General features: G+C 42.3%; 1 protein-coding gene and 1 long non-coding RNA gene across 5 annotated transcripts in view; one reads left to right on the plus strand and one right to left on the minus strand.

The window, feature by feature from the left end:
* Positions 1 to 456: 456 nt before the first annotated feature.
* LOC135981106 (uncharacterized) lies at positions 457 to 12,084 on the plus strand. The gene is made up of 3 exons (XR_010598068.1): positions 457 to 604; positions 1,325 to 1,423; positions 11,559 to 12,084. It is a non-coding gene; the product is annotated as an uncharacterized LOC135981106 (long non-coding RNA).
* A 150-nt stretch (positions 12,085 to 12,234) lies between these two features.
* LOC101935615 (amphiphysin) overlaps positions 12,235 to 23,059 on the minus strand; it is a 193,254-nt gene continuing 182,429 nt past the window's right edge. For all 4 annotated transcript variants that reach the window (XM_065583804.1, XM_065583806.1, XM_065583805.1 and 1 more), the window contains 4 exons: positions 21,931 to 22,056; positions 19,584 to 19,850; positions 17,801 to 17,902; positions 12,235 to 13,378 (listed from right to left, as the gene is read on the minus strand). In XM_065583804.1, the coding sequence (XP_065439876.1) occupies positions 13,271 to 13,378; positions 17,801 to 17,902; positions 19,584 to 19,850; positions 21,931 to 22,056 (603 nt within the window). In that variant the 3' untranslated portion in view covers positions 12,235 to 13,270. The remainder of the gene's footprint in view (positions 13,379 to 17,800; positions 17,903 to 19,583; positions 19,851 to 21,930; positions 22,057 to 23,059) is intronic.

Genomic DNA, 23,059 nt, shown 5'->3' on the forward strand with positions numbered 1-23,059 from the left:
AGGTTGGGGCCAGGGCACATAAACCAAGAAGTGAAACCAAGTAATTCGTGTTCTTTGTCCAAGTGGAAACAAACAGAAAAAGTAAATCTAAGAAAACTGGGAGTGTACATTGGGTTTATGGCTGCTTTGCATAGCTAAAGTAGTGTGAAGCGCTCTGAGCATCAGAGTGAATCGGGCAGTAAACATTTCTTTCGTTATTGTGAAATGATGATTTGAGTTAGTTTTTACCTGTTTCAAGTACATATCAGGCTGTTTTTTCCCTGACAGTGCCCCTTAAACCAAATCAGCTGTATGTTGCTAGTTATTCATTGCAGAACTGCTAAGGGGAGAGAATATGGTTTGATTTATGGTGTATGTTTAAATATACATGTGTTTCCCAAGGTGGTTCGATATAATGTGTGATACTCAATGTGCATTGAGTAATATACTTTCATTTTTATCTGTCTGCAGGTCTAAATAGCCAGTTACTGTACATGCAACATTGGTTTTGATTCTATCATTTCACTTAATTTGGTCTGCGTATCTGCAGAGATGACTCCTTCCTCCATGATGATAAATATTGCACCCAATTCCTGCTTAAAGACTGAACAAAATAACAGCTCAGGTTAGCTAGAAATTCAAGCTTCTGGTACCCCCTTGTGGCGATAAAGGAGTAAAACTCTTGGGAATCAGTTTGAATAGACTAGTACTGAAGTATGAAGAGAGGTGGTTTCTCTAACTGTAGCTGACAATTTTCTGTGACATTACATTATATCAATCACTCTTTCTTTAGTGATTTTTTTTTTAAAGACACAGATGAGGTGGTGGTGGGGTTTTTTTTAGTGCACAGTTCATGCCAGGAAAGTACACGAAGGATGAAGTTTGTAATTCCAGCGTTCTGAAAGTGCTGTACCAGGATAGAGGAGATCCTATTGTGAAATATGCAAAGAGCACTATAGACCAAATGCTGATTGTATTTACAGAGGTGCGAGACCATTGCTGGCTCTGGCATTGCCTGTATGTAACTGGTGTCAGAATTTGACATAATTCCAATGAGCTGGTGATTCTACTATACATCCAACAGTGATATTCCTATAGCTGACATTATTCTCTAGGCCAGATTCTGCCCTTCATTACAGCACATGTTCATCCCCATTGAGTTCAAGACAATGATGTAATTTTGAGTAGCATTTGGCCCACTGTTCTATTCATCTGTAAAACACCTCGCTTACAAGATGTATGCCAGCATTTCCTTCCTGATCTCTAATGGCGGCGGTGATGGTGGTGGTAGTTTGTTATAAAATATGTATGCATCTTGTAAACCTGTTAACCTCCTCTTTTACAGGGAGACTTACCTCTGCAGAGTACTGGCATTCTATCTACGCCTGTAGGTACGACATGCACAGATGAACATGGAGCTGAAGCTTGCACTGACATACTCAAGGTTAGTCTGCTAAGCCTAGTGACCCATGGCCCCCAAGGGACTTCCAACTGCTGGGGATTGCTGTGCCCAGGGTGCTCCTGCCATGTCTACTTTCTCCCAGGAACTTCCCCATCAGCCAAAGAGAGGACGTGGCGGCGGCAGCAAAGATCTGCCATGCTGGTGCTTTGCCACCCTGGGGTAGTTCTTGCACAAGGGGAATCCTCAGAGCCAGGTCAATGGGTGCGTTGTGCCACCAGAATAGTGCAAAGTGGTAGAGTGGGTCCTCTTATGTGTGGAAGTGCTGATCATCTTCTCTTGCAGCCTTAATGATATGTTGAGCTATGAAGCCAAGGCAAGGCTGTCGTATTATTCAGGGTTCACAGCTCTGCTTTGAAGGAACAGCAGGTCTTTAGCTTTATTGCTATTTTTCAGGCAAACTAAATGTATCTCAAGGGCCAGAGGAGCAGAGCTGGTACCACAGCTCTAACTACCTCATCAGCCCTCAGAGCCTCACTCCCCTGTGCAATTCCACCAGGGCAATACGACTCTCTCCATCTTCTGAAGGTTCCACTTTCCATGACCTCCAAACCCCTCTGTAGTTCTCTGGATCACTAGTTCTACGTGTTTGTGGATGGACTGAAACTGTGCACTTCTACCTGTTAACCCTTTCATTGGTGCTGTTAGAACTGCTTGGGAACTTTGTTTCACCAGGATTTCTCATGCTGAGAATCCAAACATACAGTATTATTTCTTTCCAAAATGACTTCAGCTTTGTAGAATTTGCATTCACTGGAACTGCATCCCCATTAATCACAGAAAACCTTCCATATAGTGTGAGTGTTTCTCACTCATTCTTCCCTTTCAGTGATTTAAAATGTTGGCTTCTTGACGAACTGAAAAGAGCCTTGCTTATTTTAAATGCTGCTGACCTCCCGGCGCACACAACAAGCATCCACAGTGCATTTGCATGAGGTCTGGATATGAGTGACTATTCAAGATCTGTACATTTGGGAAGACAGTGAGTCCAAATACCCGGAGGAGCTTTACTGTGTGCAGTGGAACCTGGATTGTTACGTCCTACAATTCCTGCCCCTGCTGCTTCATTTCAAAAGAGGTTTGATTTTTAAAATTCAGTGTTCCATGTAACTAAAGCAAAACTTTATATTTTGCAAAAACACAGACGAAGGGGTGTTCATTTTGTATAATACACTGTCACCTGCTTGTTTGCATCAGGTCCATTCCAATCACTTTGACTGCAATAAGCCACTAAACTGGTTGCCCATGTCACCAGCAGAGTGCATAGCCGAGATTGCACAGTGAATGGTGCTGGTTTTAATGTTCTTAGTGCCTGACAAACATAGTTTTAGTTGTATTTAGTTCCTATAATCACATGGGTCTGTTGTTCTGGTGTCTTTCTATTTCATGAAAAAAATTGGCTTCACTTATTAAGTAACAACTTCCTGTCATCAGTGATTGATTGCTGTAAGCAGGTATTGCTGGATAATCCAATCAAAATTGATACTGCTGTTTTTTAAATACAAATGATTTGGTTCTTGAGCTTTTGATTAACTTAACCAGTGAAAAGCCAAACCCATCTCGAAGTGTCTGGTGTAAATAGCTGGGTTGTGCGCTGTGGCAGTGTGAGGGCCAAGGAATCTGGTTCAAACAGTGGGGAAGCGGGTGAACCAGGGAGGGGGAGTGGTGTTGCTCCTGTGACTCCCCTACCTCTGCTGGGAGGAGCAGAGAGGAGAGGACTGGGAAGCTAGCAGAACTAGCAGCCAAGGCCTACTCCCTCACCTGCCACATTTGATTCAGTAAAAGGCACCGTAATGACACTGTCCTGTATGTATTTAGGCCCTGATCCAGCAAGGTACTTAAGCATGTGCCCATCCTTAAGCACGTGAACAGTCCCTTTTGACTTCACTACTTGGAGATTAGCACTTCAGTCAAGCAATCAGTGTCTCTGAACTGGATGCTGTGCAACCCTATCCTCCACCTCAGAGCTGATCTCTGGGATAGGTGCACACTTTTACTGGATTCTTTGGGGAGAGGCGGGAAAGCAGATGGACATCTAATTTATTTCCAAAAATTAATGTAATGGTAAGGGCTGTAGACCAGATACAGCTACCTAGTACAGTGTATATTTGTATCTTAGACTAGATGTTATTCCCCTGCCAGTTATACTTTCAAGGCCACATGGTGCATAATCAATGCACAGTAGTGGGAGGTTGCCCCCATTAGATCTTTCAAGGGTTCATTTTATTCAGACTTAAAAATTACAGCTGTTATGGAAGGTTACTAGACTCAGCATGTGCTATTGCTCCAGCATAAATAAGTCATTAGAGAAATTGAGATACAATGGGTTTGTGCCCCAGTGAGAGACAGCCTGAAATGCAGTAACTCACCATACCCAATCCTGTACATTAATCAGAAATATAAAGCAGGATGTAATTCTTAACCAACATAAATCCGGAAGAAAGTCATTGCAGTATGTACAGCTCCAGAAGAAAGTATTTCCTGGTGTACTCGAGAGCAAGCTTGTATGTACACTGGACAAAATTATTTTAAATTTCATTTATCTGTTCATTTAGGGAGCTGCAGACATAAGAGTGCCACAGAGAAAAATGTGACTGCATAATCAAGCTTGAGTATGAAGAAATTGCTTATTGAAAATCCGTGTTTGCCATCTTCAGAGACACACAAGCTTCATATTCACAACCTGCACTTCCTAAAGGGAAAAGCTAAAATCATTATTTATCTGTCAATCTATTTTTCTGTTGTTACATTGGTGACCATCATTGTAGTATTTAAGCATCTCCAAAGTATTTTAAAGATGTAACACTAACTTCTACCTGCTCAAAAGGAAATGTTTGATTAGAATTGTTGTTTTTGTGGTGTAGTGTGTGGTGGAAGTGAGAGAGGGTGGGGCGAAAGTGAACTCAAAAGTTTTGTGTTCAGTTCTAAAACACAGTAAAACCTCTGGTCATCCTTCACTCTTGCAGTAGTGAGCCCCATAATCTAGGTCCAGCTCTTGTGAAATGTCTCTTATGCAAGCCTCTTCTTGTTGGCTGATTAATGCTAGTGTTCTTGTGGAATGTGGCTATCAAGACACATCTTAGTTGCAGAAAGAGGCAATGTCTTAAGTAGGCAGAGCAAATCATATGGAGGGCTTTGAATGTCAGGACAATTCTTGGTGAAATCCTGCTGTGACCCCAGCACCTCTTCATAATAGTGCACCAAAGGGTGACATGTGGGGGCTCTACTAGCAGCCAGTAATGCACTGGTCAGCTTAGTCACTGTGAAATACATGTACGGGTAATGTTTAAGAAGTCATGTATCTATACTGAAAATTAAACTCTTGAAGTTAAAGGCTTCAGGAGGTGACAGGCCTTGAACAAATTCTGTTTGGGTAGGGGATGCTCCTCTCTTTGTCTGGTCACAAGTCTTTGTATTGTGCATTATGTATCTAACAATGCAAACCTATCTGCATGCAAAGCCAGATGCTAATTTAAAAGATTGCAAGGTCAACAAGAGAGGGAAGAACAAGTAGCAGGGGTTTCCTGATTATAAATAAAGATCAAAGAATTGGCTGGGGGACACACCCACATCCTGTCTAAGTGTAAAGTCTGTATGGGATTTAAAGACAGGTCGTGGAAAGACAGAGGCTAGCCGAGTGGTTCTCAACCTGCAGCCCATGTAACATTCTCAGGGCCATACAGGTAGTATTGGATGTGGCCCACAATGGTAAATAGGTTGAGAACCACTGGGTTAGACTGATGCTCCTTCTAATGGAGCATTTGCTAGCCCCAGTGGAGTCTGCTTCCCGCAGCCCCATATATCATCCTCAACATCCCAAGCTTCAGAGGCTTGGATTTCTGAGAGGAAGAAGCCTCTTTCTCTTTCCAGAGCACCTAAGATGAGGCATAGATGACCCCATAAATCCTACTCTAAGGAGACCTCATGTCCATCAAGGGGTTCAGCTGAGTCTCTTTCTAAGCCTGGTACTGAGCCTCCAGTACCACACAAGAAGCAGTGTGCAGACAGGTCTTTGAACAGACAGCCCAGAGAGCTGACAGGCTGCCTACATATGCCCTGGTACCATCACCTTCCTTACAGCAGGGCTCAGGCTAAAGAAGCTCCTCTACAAGTCTCACTGGTACCATACTCACCATCTCGCAAACAGGATCCCTGGTACTGACTCTGTCTTCTGGATACCATTATTAAGGGAGATTTTGTCAACCCAGCAATATGCCTAGGCCACTGACACTAACTGGAATATTGGTCATGCTTATTGTCAAAAGCAGCGATAAGGCCTTTGTAGCAACCTTAACATAACTAGGCAAGCCATGAGGGGTGGGGGTTGAATACAAGAAATGAGCATGAATCTGCTGCCATCCTGTCGAGCATTCTTTTAAAATTGCTGAAGCATGCAGCTTTCAAAAATAGGAAGTCTAAATATATTTATTTGTTGGTATGTAGAAATACAGCTGCACAACTAATGGCTTGAAATTGCTTGCTTAAGTTTTTTTTTTTAATATGTTGTTGTAACGCTTAGAAGCATAAAAAGGGGGAAAAGGTCTGGGTTGAGTGGACTCTTCTGTAGACTCATCTTAAGATTCCAGGCAGCAGACAGAAAGCTGACCACCAGAAACCTACTGGTGACCACTCAAAGACTACTCCAGACTTTGGGTAATTATAGATTTGGGGTACTCTAACCTGTTGCTCGTGTGTCTGTGCTTGAGACTGACTAAAGGAAAAGCTTTAAGCGAAAGTACTCATGTTTGATTTATTAGACAGACGTACTGTGTCTGCATTGATTTATTTCCTGACGCTGCCTTAAAAAGAGTAAGGTTAGCAAGAGATTTGGGTTCAGGAAAAACTCCAGGCAACACCATAACCCTCCAGATTTCTTTTCCTAGAAGACCTGTTTATAGCAAAGGTACTGGAGTCTCCTGTGCTATGATCTTCTACCAGGGCCCTTTCACTGGTACTGCTCATCTATGTCTGAGGCTGCCCCATTCAGCCCCATGGATGATTCTTAGTCAGACTCTCAGGTCTCAGCACAGGGCTCTTTTGGCACCGTGCCACCACATCCTGCAGAGCCGGTATTCGGAAGAAGCTCTTTCGAAATATCACTCCGCAGGCTCAGGGAATGGAGAATTCTTTTCCCATTCCACTCCCAATTCCCTGGTGGTGGATGTAACTAATGAAGTTAATAGACAGGCCCATTCCAGATCTCCTTGTGATAAGGAGTCCCACTGTTTAGACCTCTTGAGTAGGAAAAGCTACTCCTTGGTAGTTCTCCTTCTTTGCGTGACACATTTCGCCATCAGGGCTTGGTAGTTTGACTTCAACACACGTTCCAAGTTCACACATTTTAGGGAACATCTGCTACACAACCAGAGGGAACAATTTCAGGCCTTCATTTCAAAGGATCAAGTGGTATCCAGAACCTCCCTCTGAGCTGTCCTAGAGGCTGCAGAAACAGGATCTAGATCCCTAGCTACAGCCATGATTGTGTGGAGAGCATCCAGGCTCCAATCTTCGGCTCTCCTCAGAGAGATGCAGGGTTTTGTTGAAGGCTCTCCCTTTGAAGGCCCCTAGCTCTGACACAGACTGCCCCCTCAACACTCTGAAGGACTCAAGAGCTACCTTATGGTTGCTGGGAATTTACATTCTTGAAACAGTTTAGGTCTCAAACATTACCACAATCTAGGCTGTTCCAGTACAACCCCCAAAAGCCTCTTACCAGACCTTTGGAATTTCAGAGTAGGAGATCTAGACCTCAGAAAAGGGGACTATCCCCTTCTATAGCACATCAGCTGCACCTCCCTTTTAAAGAAACAGTTTTGACTTCTCAGTTGAGGGCCTCAAGAAATCTATCTTTCAGGATCCTGTGCTGAACAATTCCATCCAACCCTCTTTTGGGAATCAGCTATCCCACTTCCTCCCTGCACACCAATTATATTCGTGGGATGGGTGGATAGCTAGATGAAATTAGGTGTCCTGGATGTCAAGGGCAAAGAATCAGTCTCCCAGATCTAGGGAGGGAACTAGAGTGGCTGGAAGTGATTGATATGGAATACTCCATCCCCTTCCACATGATCTCCCCTCCCTCGCACACCGCTATCCTGTCCCTCTTCCAATCTCTCAATCACCTCCAAGTGTATGAGACAGTTTCTCCCAGAGTTTGTTGGAAGAGGGTTCTACTTCAACTATTTCCTAGTTCCTACGAGGGGCAGAGGATAGAGCCGAGGTTTCTTAGAGTAATGATTGAACACCACTATCCTTTCCCAGCACTTCACAATCATGACACTAATTTCATCCCTAGAGTTGGGAGACTGGTTCACCACCCTTGACCTCCAGGATGCCCACTTTCATATAGTTATCTATCAATCCCACAAACATTTCTCACACTTCAAATTAGACTCAGAACACCCAGTACCGAGTCTTTCCCTTCTGGTTTACTGACGCTTCTAGGGTCTTCTCTCAGCATTGGTTGCCCTTTTTCATCAGTAGGGTATAGCATTATTCCCTGCCTGAACAATTGGCTTCTCAAGGGTCAATCACCTCTAGAGGTCCAGTCAGCAACCTCCATGGCTGTAGGCCTGTTTCAGTCTCTGGACCTTTATATCAGTCGAAATAATAGACTTCATCAGAGCCACTTTAGATTCCCTAACTGCCAATCTCCCCAAAGAGATGATATTCTCCACTCTGTTCAGTCTAATCTCAACAATGCAACATGGCCTGCAAACAACTGCAAGAACCTGTCTAAAACTCATCCACATATCAGCCTCCACGTTCGTCATGCCTCACATGAGACTGCACCTCAGATGTGTACACCCCAAACAGACAGTCTCTCCACCAGCATCAAAGTACCTAAAAGTTCTGGAATCTCTCCAGTGGTGGAAGGAGCCACTGAAGGTCTGTGTGAGAACCCATTCTCAGATCCCCCATCTTCGAAGATTCTCACAACAGATGCTCCTCTTCTGGGATGGGGGGAGTGGTCTCACCGCCAAGGGAAAGTGGTCTGCACAAGAGGTCACGCTCCATATCAACATTCTGGAGCTGAGCAGTTTATGCATGCCAGCATTTCCTTCACATAATACAGGGCCACTCCATCAGTGTGTGTGTATATATATTTATGTATGTATGTATGTATGTATTAACCAACAGGGTAGAGCAAGATCCCAGTCTTTATGTGCAGAGTTGCTAAGGCTATGGAACTGGCACATTTCCCATTAGATAGAAATCTCAGCTGTCTGTCTTCCAGGTCTCCAGAATACAATTGCAGATACTTCCTTCAGGGTCACAAATAAAAACTCAATGGTTCTATCTTCCACAGAATTTGCCAGACTTGGGGCTCAGCAGAAACAGATTTCTTTGCCCCTCCAAATAATGTGAAATGCTGTCTTTTCTGCTCCAAGGGAGGATATGGCCACAACTTATTGGGAGATATCCTCATAACACTCTGGGACCCATATCCTATTGTAGGCTTACCTGCTTCTACCTCTACTCCTCAAGACCTTACTCAAACAGTGTCAGGAAAGACCATCATCCTCCTAGCACCGTCTTGGTCAAGACAAGTGTGGTATTCAAACCTCCTTCATCTCTCTGTGGCAATGCCTCTCAGGAAGGAGCTCATGTTACAAAATCCAGGGACCCTGATCTATCACAACTACTCCTTCTTGAACCTCTGAGCATGGTTCCTAGATCGCTCTTGAACGTGGAACTAACCTGTTCAGATATGGTCCAGTCAGGTCTCCTATTTAACAGGAAACCCAGTACTCACAAAACTTACCTTCAAAGTGGAAATGCCGCTTCCACTCCTGGTGTTCCCTTCACTCTTCCCAAGCCTCAGCTGTTCTGCTCTCCAAAATCCTGGACTACCTGTTGGATTTAAAGATGCAAGTTCTATCATTGAGCTCAGAGTACATTTTGGCCATTATAACAGCCTTCCTCTCACCCATCAAAGGCTTCTCAGTCTTTGCCCACCCTACTACAGCTAGATTCCTCAAGGGCTTACAAAACTTGTTTCCCTCCCCCCCTCCCCAATACAGAATCTGGCCCCTCAGTGGGACCTCAGTTTGGTTCTCTAGGCCCTGAGGAAACCTCCCTTTGAACTGATAGCTACCTGATCTCTCCTCCACCTCTCCCTTCATTCTCCATAGCCATCGCTTCAGCTAGACAAATGGGAGAACACAGTGCTCTTATGGCTGACCCCACTCTATACCACTGTTTATAAAGACAAGGTAACACTGCACCCCATTCTCTCTTCCTTCTGAAGTTCTCTTTAGAATACCACATTAATGAAAAGATTTGCCTGCCAGAGTTCTACCCAAAACCTCATGCCTCTCAGAGACCAGTCTACATACGCTAGATGTCAGAAGGGCCCTCACCTTCTATCTTGACAGGTCTAAGACCTTCTGGGCCTCTCCTAGGCTATTTGTATCATTTGAGAAGAGGATGACGGATCAACCCATTTCCACTCAGACTTCAAAGGTGGGTTTCGAGTTGCCATTTTAACTTGCTATGAATCTAGTGGGATGCAGCCTCCTCAGAGAGAGCGAGAGAGAGAACACATTTCCCTCAAGCTCAGTACACATCTACAGCTGTATTGAAGGATAACAGAAATTTGTAGGGCTGCAAGTTGGCCTTCCCTTCATACTTTTGCCAAGCATTATGCCATCTTACCTGCTTCCAGGGACAATACTGCTTTTGGTGTCCTCAGCACCCTTTTCCTCCTCACTGAGTTACTGCTTGGGAGTTTCCTATGATGGAGCACCCATAGAAATATATACTGAAGGAGGAGGAGAGTTTATTTACCTTACAGTCACTTGAGTTCATTAAAGATGTTTTGTTGCTATGGGTGCTCCTCCTGCTCTCCTTCCTCTCAGCTGTGAAGGGTCTGCTTTGCAGTTGAGAAGGAAGTGAGTGGCGGTGGGTTTGCAACTCCCTTATGTCCTTACTTGGAGGCAAGAAGTGCTGCTCTGCACAGGCACTGGCTTGCGGACACTGCTTTGCACTCTCCACTTGAGACCCCACAGGCACATTCCATCCCACAGCGGAGCACCCACAGGGACAAAACATCTAGAAGAACCTAAGTTACTATAAGGTAAGTAACATTTCTCCTTCAAACCTTCAAAGCTGGCTACTGGAACCACCCCTCTCCCCCCCAATAAAAAATATATATATTTCCCCCTCATTCTGGTTTCTCCTTTCCCTCTACTGCAATCCCTGTCTCCATCTAAAGGGCCTTTTAAATGCTGCAGCTCATCTGTTACTACCTTCCACTTCTGCCTTTCCCTACTTTTTTCCCTGTCCGGGAGAGGAAATGGTGATGGACTCCTGCTATTGGACAGATTCTACTCCAGACCTTCTGAGTCCTTCCTGCGGAACTACAAGCAGTAATAGTGCACAGATGGTTGGATGTTCCTTCATCTGCCTCTGGCAGGGCTAATCTGAAATTAGACTTGCCAGAGGCTGGCACGCTTCAGGCAGGCACCTGAAACCTTCCTCTGCATCTGTAACTCTGGCTGCCTGCAGCCCATGTACTGCAGTGACTTAGAAGGAGTGGAAAAGGCTCTTCTCCAGCAGGAGGAGTTCCCGCATGACATATCAGCCACACTTGGCAGTAACCTGCAGCACATAATCCATATCTAGATACTAGAGTGTCGTTATTAGTGGGTCTTACTATTTCTGGTATCCTGTTGACTTATGAACTGCCATTTTCCTTTTAAAAAGGGAGGCAAAATTGCAAGATGAAGAAAATAGTCACATAGTATTTATGTGGGGCAAAAGTATCCATGATGGCTGTTCACTCTGGATCAGACCTTTCCCGTTTTAATATCTATGTGCTTTGTGTAAATTCTTGTGTAGGCTGCATACCAGATACCAATGGCATTGAAATATATGGCATGGGATATAGTCTCAGATGAACTTAGCACCTCCAAGGCACAAAGTGCAATCAGCATTGGTTAAATTAAGACATTCAACTGATCACTATGCCGTCCTGCCTCTTTTATCTCCTCTACTGTTCTGAAGAAACGGGGCCTGGAGTCCTCAGTCTCCTTGTTGTCAGGAGATGAGGACAACTGTGGTTCCAGGAAAGAGGTGAGGATGCTCCCTTTAATTCAGAGTTGTTGTTTTTTTACAGTTTTACAGAAAATTAATGAAGTGTAGATGTCAAACACCATTTAAAGCAATGTGGGGCATGAGGACATCAAATCTGTGACATACACCAGCAACACTTGGTCTCATTGACCACCTCAGACTTGTGGAAGCAGAATTTGGGGTCTACTGCACCAGAGCAAAACTGATGAACAGTTTTGGTTCCCAAATGAGATCCCTTATTCTGGATCACTCAAAGCCAAGGACTTCTAGGCCTGTGGGAGCTACAAGATCAAGCGTCCTAGCAAGTCCATTAATGGATGTGGAACCAGATGTCAAGAAAGGGAACCTGAGGAACATCCTATATGTTCTTAAAGATACACAGCCCCACAAACAATGCAGTTCATGAAAGATTTGGATTCAAAGTAAAGTAAATGGACAAAGGGTGCAGAATAGAAAATGTCAACTGCAGTTGTGTATTAACCAAATCCCAGGTAAGCGCCTTCATTCGTGGTCAGAAACTAATTGGGGGTTAGAGCTCTAAGACAAATTAATTCTGTTTGGAGAACAAGTCTGAGATATTTTGTGCTAGAACTCATACATATGGGTATCTGTTGTGCTGAATATCTTTGCGGGGGGGGGGAGGGGGGGAAGAGGAATTATGTTGGGATTATATTCATCCAATTTAACCAAACTTCAAAAACACTCTCAAAAACAGCTTCTTTTGGATCAAAGGTTTATTTTGAATGACACAACACTGAAAAACATAATAGTTTACAGATGATTTCTTGATACAGGATACATTATATACCTTATTTTAAAAGGATCTGTGAAGGTGTGCTGCATAAATACATATAGTGAAAATATATTGTTTGTTTTTGTCCTTCTTAGATATTTTTTGTTTTCATAATTCAGCCAATTAAAGTATAGATTAGCATTATAACCACTCTATCCACACAATCTCAAACTATTGCAGCTAGAAATAGAGGAGACTGAGCCATGCCTTCCAATGTTTTAGCAGCTTTGAATGTGATAGTTATAATCGTTCATCTCAGAATGAAAATTTCACATTACAAACACAGATACTGTATAATGTTTTGGCAATGGAGCAGCTAGCTTTGTTCTGGAACAAAGCTATTTACTGTAATGCCAGACCTTGTAAGAGCAATGCATCTATTAATGATACTACAGAGTCAAAGAACTACAATGGAGGGTAACATGTTAATGCATATGTATCTGTATGCACTTATATACACACAAACATATATGTGTATATATGTTCAAAAAAACATTGAAAAACTTTGCAGCAGTTCATTTTTTTAAACACGTAACTTAATAATTTGACCTCATTACTAAAGGATTACTAATAAAATCTTCTGTAGTGCAGCAAGTCAATACAATACACTTAGTGCAGAGAAGTTAAGGTTCTCGTAGTGAGGAGGCTAATTTTAGATTTCATGGGAAAGGATCAAATACAGGATCACCATAGCTCCGACAACGCACAAACAAACCTGTTGCCACATATGTGTGAACGAATAGGGACATTTCTCTTAATACATTTTTTTCATATACTGCTTCAGACGATGCTAACTTAAGTGTTTGCATTCATGCTCATTTGATATGTTTCACCAAGCTTTGTCTGGCACCAGTCTGTAAACCATTAGCAGTTTAACTACAAAAGTGGGTTCCTGTGTTTCAAAGAGATTTAAAAACCTACTGACTGAGCTTCTTATAACACTGTTATGCCTGAGCTGAGAACTACTCCAAGGGCTTTGTGAAGTTCTCTGGGAAAAGTCCCTTATAGGTTACTGCATCTCTGTACTGCAGCCAATCCGATTCTTTAATGCCTGTCAGCCAGCCAGCCTCCTGCAAGGTAAAAGGGAGAGTTTATAGGCAGACAGCATTTTATAGGTGCAAAATTGGAGGATGTGTTAAGGTCCTTTTAAAATTCATAGTGTTTAATATTAGGGGTGTGTGTGTGGGGGGACCTTTTAACCCCAACAAGCTAGAGAAAATACATGTTTTTCCTTTCCAATCACCCTAAATTCTCCTCTTTTTATGCAGGATAGTTCACTGTGGTTCCTATAGTGGAAGTTGGTGGTGGCAACAGTTCCTGGCTCTTCCACTATTAAAGTACTCTAAGATCCCCAAACCACGTACCCATTACTTGAAACTTTTCCAAATATCCAGGCTGAGGCACTGAAAACTTCACACCAAATTATTACAGTTTGGCAATTAATTAACTGAAAGCAGGGTCTTACAGGGGCCAGTGTTGGGGAAACTTAACTTTCCATGGTGCTAACCCACTCTGCTTATAATAAAATTAATTCAGTGTCTTTCAAAATATATCCTCTGCTCTCAGCTCCAAATCTTTTTGGCTAGGTCAATGCTGCAGCTGGGAGTGAACCTCCCAGCTTGGGTAGACATCATACTTTAGCTATGCTCCAGCTAGCATGTTAAATAGCACTGTGGATGTTGCAGCTCCAGTGGAGACTTGGCCTAGCCCCCTGAGCTGCAGTGTCCACACTGTCAGCTAACATGAAGCAGTTCAATTGACCATGAAGAGGTCCATGAAATACAGTATATTGAACCGCTCCTATAACTTAGGGCAGCAGAGATTGCTAAGCAAATAGAGGGGAGATGTTGAGACCTGTCCCAGCATCCACAAAAGAGACAAAAATAGATGGGGTGGAGGCGAAAAAGGAGATAGTGGGCCAAATTTTCAGTGTCTTCAACTACCATATAACTTTGCAACTACACTGTTGTTGTTTTACATGTTAGACTATAGCGGCGAGACCCACACAGATGACATAGAATTGCAATGCCTAACTTTAGGCATCCTTCTGCCGAGTGGAATCCACAGCCCCTAGTTAGGCACCCAGGCTTCCTATACAGTGAAGGAGGAGAGCCTGTCCCCTAGGAATGGGATTCACAAACACCAGCATGCTGACGTCCCCAAGCCAGCCAGCAGGAAATGCCAAGGAGGGGTGTGTGGCCTAAGCCCTACCCCAGCAAGGGAGTAAGGGCTAGTCTACACTGGACTCACTACAGCAGCGAAGCTCTGCATGCTTTCACAAAATAAAAAAAGAGAGAGAAGAGGTGGTCTCTTATAGCCATAGCTCAGTGGTGGGAGACCTACGGTCAAATCCCCATTGTGCCTGATTTGGAGTAGGAACTTGAACACAAGTCTCCCACCTCCCAGGAGAGTGCCTTCACCCTGGGCTAGGGGATATTTTGGTGTGGGGTCTCTCTGTCTCTACTTTTCCACTTTGTATAAATAAATATTCATTGGGCCAGAGAGTGACTCTAAGTGCCTCAACCACTGGCTTTAGGTGGGAGATGTGGCTTCAAGTGCCTGCTCCACCTCAGATAGGGACAGGTGAGATCTGAACATGACTCTTCCCATATTGTGTGGGACTACTCTAACCACCAGGCTATGGGCTATAAGAGGACAATATCCTCCTACTGTGTTTTGTATGGGGCCCAATCCGATAGACATGCACTCTGGCAGTCTCTGAGCAAGTCCACCAAATCAGACCCTTCAGGCGAAATTGTGGCCGGAGGGATTAGGCAGTGGGTGTAAGGTGGTTGTGCACACAACTAGAAATGTAGGCACGTAGGGGACTTCACCTGACAGAAACCTAAGTGCCTACAAGGTTAGTGGGCAGCTAAGTGGAGTTTTTTGAGCTCTAACATCTGGATGTTAAGGTTTAGGGCTAGATCCACAAAGGGATTGAGGTGCCTTATCTGCATATGCAAGTGTCTGTATCCTGGCCATTTAATTTTAATCATTTTTGCCTACAAGTGACTGTACTTGCAAAATGGTGGGCACACTTAATTGAATCCAGAATAGTGTAGGTCCCAAATTAGGGGCTATTTTTAAGAATATGATCCAGACAGTCACAAAATAATGAGATATGGTGGAAACTCCTGATATTGCATTGGGATTATTTTCTCAGGGTGTACATGTAGAGGTTGAATGCTTTTGATAAAACTTCAACACAACACAAAATTACATCAAATTGTGATTATTCAATGGCTTTCTGAAGCTTCTAGTCAGGGGTGAAATGGCTTTCTAATTTAATCAGAATTGAGTACCACTGAAGCAGGTAAGAATAACAACGTTTTAAACTGGCAGTGAAATAAACCAGGGTGAATTTAACTGAGAAAATATCTTTCAAGCATGTGGCATGATTGAGACAGAAGGAGCAGTAGTAAATGACAGCTTCCTGATCATAGGAGGAGGCAGATTCTGCTAGGAACAGGTGCTGACTAGAACTTATCTTAATCAATTCAACTCAAGTATATTAGAAAAAGTGGAGTCACCAGTATCAAACAAGCACAAAGTGTTCTTGTTTGATATGATCTGAAACTATGAATCGATACTACCAAATATACAAGAAATATGGCTTTAGACAGGCCACTTTCAAAGGAGGAAAAGTGAAGAGCGGAGATAAAAAAAAGAAAAAACTCAATCTTTTTTGTCCTTCACTAGTGTGGTATTATATTAAGTTTAACAATGATGATAAACATGAAGGGTAAATGTGCACTGAATAATAATAGATGCTAACTGAATTCAGAAACATGAATATATTTTCTCCATCAATACACACAATTTACTCCAATTAATGCTAATGGGATTTACATACAAACAAGAAGAGAATAATATACCTTTATAGATTAGCCCAGAAAAGACAAAGCTTATATTTAATACTCCAAGAAAAAAGAGCTAAGGAATATGGCCCAGACCCTCAGAAGTATTTCAGTGCCTAACTTCTATTGACTTCAATGGAAGCTAAGGGCCTAAGTATCTTTGAGCCTGATTCTGTCATCCTCACATTTAGTACCTTACTTTGTGAATAATGCCATTGAAGTAAATGGGACTGCACATGGAATAAGGTACTACTCAGCTTGAATCAGGATAGCAGAATCTAGCTTTATAAGAAGAACGTAGGGTCATGCTGAAAAAGCATCCAGTACAGTATACTAGAAATGTAAAACAGATAACTTATCCTGCTCGTATCTTAAAGCAAGAGATCAGTTGATAACATTAGCACTTCTTAAAAGGAGTATTAGGAGGACCCAATTTTGCAAACGTGCTGTCAGGAATAGTGCTTAACATTCTGAATAGTCCCATAGAAGATAATAGGATTATTTAGGGTGGTAAGGAATATTCCCAGCACTACTTACTTGCAGGATCAGGCCTCAAAATGACAGAAATAGAGGCACATTCTTCATATCGTCCCCTACCAATGGGGAACTACCCAACAATAAGAAGCTTGGTAAAATAGGTGCAGTACCTTCCTTGAACCCTTTGAAAAGGTAAAATCATTTCTCCACTGCCTATGGAAGAAGCGGGGGGTAGATCTATGTTTCAAGCAAAGCTGAAGAAAGCTTTTTGTTCAAATCAAATTGTGATCTGGAGCAATGATCTCATTCGGCCTTATCCTTTGGGAGTCTTTCTATTGACTTCAATGGGCGTTAGATGAGGCCAAAGTTTAGAGTATAAAATTGTGTCTTCTATTTAAAAAACATTTTATTGTACTATTGCAAATGTTTAACATTTCAATGAAATTAAAACATCTTTGCATGTTCCAACAAAATTAAAGCTCTGTTGCCAATCTTATATCAACAACATGAACACTTTTTGGGGGGCCTGGTCCTCCACAGCCTATACCACTGGAGGTTTGGCTGCCAGGTCTTTTGCCTAGGTAGGAAACTGCAGGATTAGTAGAAGTTGATATTTCCAGAACCAATACTGTAGGAGATTTAGACTTCCAGAGGGAAGAGTTAAAACTACAGAGTTACTACACATAAATTGGTTGTAAGGTTACACAATTTGTGAGCATAATGCTCTATGGCCTAATTTGTATTGATCTGATCTGTTCAAATCTATATGTATAAGCTCCAGACACTAGACTACCAATTTTGCTGCAATGTTAAAACAAGATTTATAGTGACCTAATGCACTATTTGTATGCATCTACTATGTGTAAATGAGTGTGTGTGAGAGAGAGAGAAGTAAAACCATGATTTAAAGCAGCCAAATTAAATCTAGAAAAATGTTGGTCCATAATGAAGGTTAAATCATACCATCAATATGTCTACTGCATTTCCAGGTTATAATCAACATTGCCTCTTAGATGAAAATGAAGTAAAGACAGTTTTAGTCTTCGTATGTTCTAACAGTGACATTTTAAATGACTGCATTTGTTAACAACTCTAGACTGTTAGAAATATCTCCAGGAAAAGAAAAATAGCAAAAGAAATGGTTCCTCGGTTGTTTACCTGGTCATCTGTGGCCTCAGAAGGGATTACTAGTACTGTATCTCCTCGTTTTAAGTTAAGTTCGTCAGTATTAGCGGCCTCAAAATCATGTAGCGCTTCAACCTGAAGAAAAAAATAAAAAACATGAGGATGTCATCTAGGGAAAGTACTAAGAAAAATTAAGTAGAAACAAATTATCTCTTTCACGACTCACATTTAACAACGTGCACCTGTACTGTGCTTTCAAACTCTCAAACACACTGCCATGGCATTGCCTCTCTTTCAACTGATATCATTGCACATACACTCCATTTTTTTTTGTTTGATATGTCTGTTAATTCCATGTTTTTCTATTCTCTTCCATGAAGAAATTCACATATTAAATATGAATGTATTCACTCATTCCTTCAATGACAGGTGGGTCCCCTCAGCTCACAGGGATCTGGAGGATTGGTGATGCTGCAACATCCCATAAGTACTGCTGCTTGGGCAAATCCTGCTGTCCTTATTCATAGAATGGCATCATTGGAGGCTTTCCCAAGGAAGGGTGAAAGGATTTGGCCACCCTATCTTAGGCAAACTGAGTAGGGACTTAGAGTGATGCTAATGCCCTAGTGAGATCTGTGGTTCTGGGCTTTTGATCTAATTCCTGAAGCAATCCTCCCTGTAAATAATAGTGAGGAAAATGGTATAATTCCAGTGGTCAGTTAAAGGTGTGGGTAATGGGAATCCTGCTGTGTGGACTGGAAAGCACTCTTGTTTGCTGGTAAATTAGGGCTATGATATTTCTCACTTCAACTAGTAATTATTGACAAGATAATCTGTTTGCAGAGCTAAACTGTTTCTTTAACTAAATAATTCCATCTCCATAAGTAGATGCCCTATTCTAGTTTCCTTGATGGCAACTAATCCCATGGCATCACTGCAGCAAAGCCAGGAATGGTAATGTGCAGTCTCACTTAACTCACGAGAGTTTGGTGAAAAATAGAGGAACACTGTCAGTGTGTCTTAAGTCATAGTCACATGACATCTCACTCTGACCTGTTATTTTTGAAGTTTGCAAAGAACATTTGTGCATGAGAACAGAAAAAAACCATCCAAAATAATTGGGCATAACCATGGCTTGCTATGGGACTTGTTAGACTGAACTATCCAAATTATAATACAGAGCACATGAACTTCATTCATCTTCGCTCAGCTTATCTACTAGTCAATCATTTTGAAATAAGAAATATCAGGTACCTGGGAACCAAGAAACACAAAGGTTCTTGGCAGGCAACAAACACTTAAGGCAGAATTTCTCAGACCTGCCCACTGAAATATAATGCTTTTCAACATGATCACGTTAAAAGCTACTCTAATAATATGTGGAATCTTGGTTGCATTGAAGTCAATTGCAAAAGTTTCATTGACTTCAATGGGGCCATGATTGCACTGGTAGATTTTCAGGCCAGAAAGGAACACTTTGATAATCTAGTCTAACCTGCTGCATAATGCAGGCCCTAGAAATTCTCCCAACATATTACAATATTTTCACTGCTCTGATTAGATTAGTGTACTTGCACATTTGACTGAACGCCATAATTCTACAGGATCATGTTGCACATAAAGAACAGTACAAGAAAAGTTTTATTTCCCCCTTTATGTAGAAAAAACAATTCAAGGAAAAACAGCTTGACATTTTTGCTATTTAACTACATAGCTGTCAGCCTAAATAAACTGTGCCCCTGGATATACTTACTTACACTTGATGCTAGGTTTAAAGGAATGTTTAAAATAAGAGTGACTAAATACTCAAGTAGACCTTAAAGAGAAAGCCAGGTGGCATTCCATGGGCTGCATCATCCGCTGACACAGGCGGTTCTTCAGAGGATGTAGTTTGGATTTCTTCAATGGTTTTCTGCTCACTTACAACCTGGGAAGGTTCACTGGCATCACTTTCAATGCCCTGAGTGCCAACGTCTTCCACAACATCTTCGGATTCATTCACTATGACTTCATGCTCCTCTCCCTCCCCTTCGTTGTTTGATGCTGGCTCTATTACTAGTGAAGGGATGCTGCTGACTTTCTCCTGGAAAAAAAAAATCAGAAAAAGAGAGAAATGTTATGAGCGTGATTAATTAGCCTTGTTAGCACTGACCCCCTACTTGGTAAGGCAACTCCCATCTTTTCATGTGCTGTATATTTATACCTGCCTACTCTATTTTTCACTCCATGCATCTGATGAAGTGGGTTATAGCCCACGAAAGCTTATGCCCAAATAAATTGGTTAGTCTCTAAGGTGCAACAAGGACTCCTCGTTTTTATTTCTAAAAAGTATGAAACAAAACTTTTATTTATTTGCTTTTCTGTTTATGAGAGAAAATACGGATGTATTTTCCTCTCGTGCACAGCTGATCTTCTCACTGACGAGAGCTATGCTAGTGCATCCAGGGGATAATATCCTCCCAGTTTGTGACTGCCGGTCTCCATTCCTCCCCATGTCAATTCTCTATCTTACTCCCCATGGATTATAACTGTCACCATAGCAGATGATAAAACACTCTGCACTTTATTCTGTTTTCACTTAGGCCCCTGTCCAACTTCCAGTGAAATTAATGGGAGTACTTCCACTAACTTCAAAGTGCTTTGGATCAGGCCATAACACTGCCGTAAATCAGAAGTAACTCCACTTACGTCAGTGAAGTAACACTAGTGTAAATTTTGTGGGAGATCAAAATCAGGCACACTATATTCACTTGCAATAGTTTAAACACCAATTCAAGTTTTCCCTGATTTACACCAGCATAAACGACATAAGAGACCACCTGAAGCTCATTACAATCATGTTAATAGAAGAGCCCTATTCAGATAGGATTTTAGGCAGCTGTCTGGGGTGTGCAACCCGCTAAAGACCACATTGGCCAGCTATTCACCTGGCCAACATATCAATTCAGCCTGGTGCTCAAGGGAAATACCTCTCCCCCAATTCTGTAGCATTGTTCATTAATATGTGTGTGTGTGTGTGTGAGAGAGGTTATGTAAATGAGTTTCCCAAATCTCAATCTGTACCTCTTCTCCCAACCCCCCATGGGGAAGCAGGTAGAACAGAGGATGACCAGGTCTATCAATTGTTTATTTTATATAGTCTGGGTTAAACATACCCCCGAACCCTACAGAAAGAGAGAGTTTGTATTGATGGGTCAGGGACTGTTCTGATTATTATTAATTATTTGTACTGTGGTAGGACCTAGGGGCCTCAACTTCATTGTGTGAGGCATTGCATAAGCACATAACAAAAAGCAATCCACAACCTGAAGAGCTTGAGACAACAGGAGCGTGATTGAAACAAACAGATGTGAAGAGCCTAAGGTAATTGTGACATGGAAGTCCTTGATCCCTAGAGTGCCAGAGTACCACTTGGGGTCTTTTCTTTGGTCTCCAGTTGCTGAAAAGCTGGAAGCCAGCCTGACCACACACTAGAATATCCTTGCAATTTATTTCTTCTAGAGTTGCATGGGATTCAAGGCTTAACTTTCACAGGTGCCAGGAGGGCGTAGAGGGAGATTTTCAGAGGCATGAAGAGCAGTTTGGTACCCAACTCCCAATGGGAATAAGTGGGAGTTAGGCCTTTGCTACCCTGTGTGCCTCTGAAAATCTCCCCCGTTGAGCACTCACCACTCCTATTGACTAATTACATGTGCTCAGCATCTCTGAACACCAGTGCACTTGATCTTATTTATCATTGGGGGAAAAAAGAGCAGTTAGATAAAAAACACATCTGAAGAGTCTCAAAGCTCTGTTTAACAAGCCACTGCTCTCCAGATGTATAGCTAATGGAATGAAATAGCTTCTGCTTATCTTTAGGATTAATTGAGCCTGTTATAAACCCCAGAACACATCTGAGAAGTATCTATCAATTGTAAAGTCATCAGAAATGATTTTTGGCACACTGGGCCAGATTCCCAGCTGGTATAAACTGGCATAGCTCCATTGAAGTCAGTGGTGCTGCTTCATACCAGTGTCACTTAAAGCAGAATGGGGGCCAATATGGACAGATAAGTCATCGCTCTCCCGAGAAAGGGTGTTGTGGTAACTCAGGCCAGGAGACATGAACAGTCCAATATTTTCTCTTGTGTAGTGCTTCAGAAAGCATCCCGACAACATCTTACCTGAGCCACCACTGCTTCCTTCTCTTCTATTTTAGGTTTGTCACCTTCATCAGCTGTTTCAGCTGCAGCAGCACCTTCACTGGCTTCAGTTACAACAGCACCTGCATCTTCAGTTATAGCTACCATCTACAGCCAACAGAAAATGGAAACCGTTCAGCCACATCCATCATTCTGGACAACAGCTATTCACCAACTGTACCCAGGCCACTTTAAAGAGCTCCAGGCTTTGATTGATAGATAGCTAGATAGATATAAACTGGCATCAATTCGCTTATTTAGATCCATTAGACAATGCAGTGGGCTTTATTATGATCCCACACTGGTTTTATACCAAGGTAATGCCACTGATTTCAATGGAGTGTCTCTGTATATACATCAAAGTAAATACAAAGAGACTCATGCTGTTAGATGCTATTCTGTACCTTATGATTAAAGATGGGAAAAACCTGTTACGATGCTTCCTTGGTATACTTAGTGGCATCGACAAAAGTTACTTCTTCAGGGAGGGTTTCCTAAGGCATTAACTAAAATAAAAATGGATTAAAGGCATACGGCTGCATATTGGGATGGCTCCTTACTGGGCACAGATACAAAACACACACTACAATACAAAAAAAAAGTTTTAGAGCAGAGTTTGAGGGCTCATTTGCCTTAAAGCTGCATTGCTGGAGGATTTGCCTCTAGGAGAAAGGAGAATGGGTTTACACTGCGCTTTACACATGGGTTTGGCTGGAGAAGGGCCACTTTCAACAGGGCTGCGGCTCTATAGGAACCCAGCAGTGAAAACTCTCCATGGAACATAATGAATGGATGCCCGGCCACATCCCCTTCCCAGCTAGTGTCATCTGCTTTGGGGGCTCGGCAAATAGAAAACTCATATGCCACATCCAAGCAGCTTCATTATGGTATTTCTGTTTATCATGCCATAGTGAAATTGGGGGTAAAAATGATTCACTTTCCCCTCCACCACTGCATCTAACAAGTTGCATTTAGCAGAATTGGCTTTGGTGGCTAAGAGTCTGATAATCCTTGTTGCCTCAGATCAAATATCTGCTTCATGGATAAGGTTGATCACATCCAATCTGAGTTGGCTGCCATCATTGCTGGACATTACACCGGTCCTTGCCAT

The sequence above is a fragment of the Chrysemys picta genome, chromosome 2, assembly GCF_011386835.1.
Source record: "Chrysemys picta bellii isolate R12L10 chromosome 2, ASM1138683v2, whole genome shotgun sequence".
Taxonomy (NCBI): Eukaryota; Metazoa; Chordata; order Testudines; family Emydidae; genus Chrysemys; species Chrysemys picta.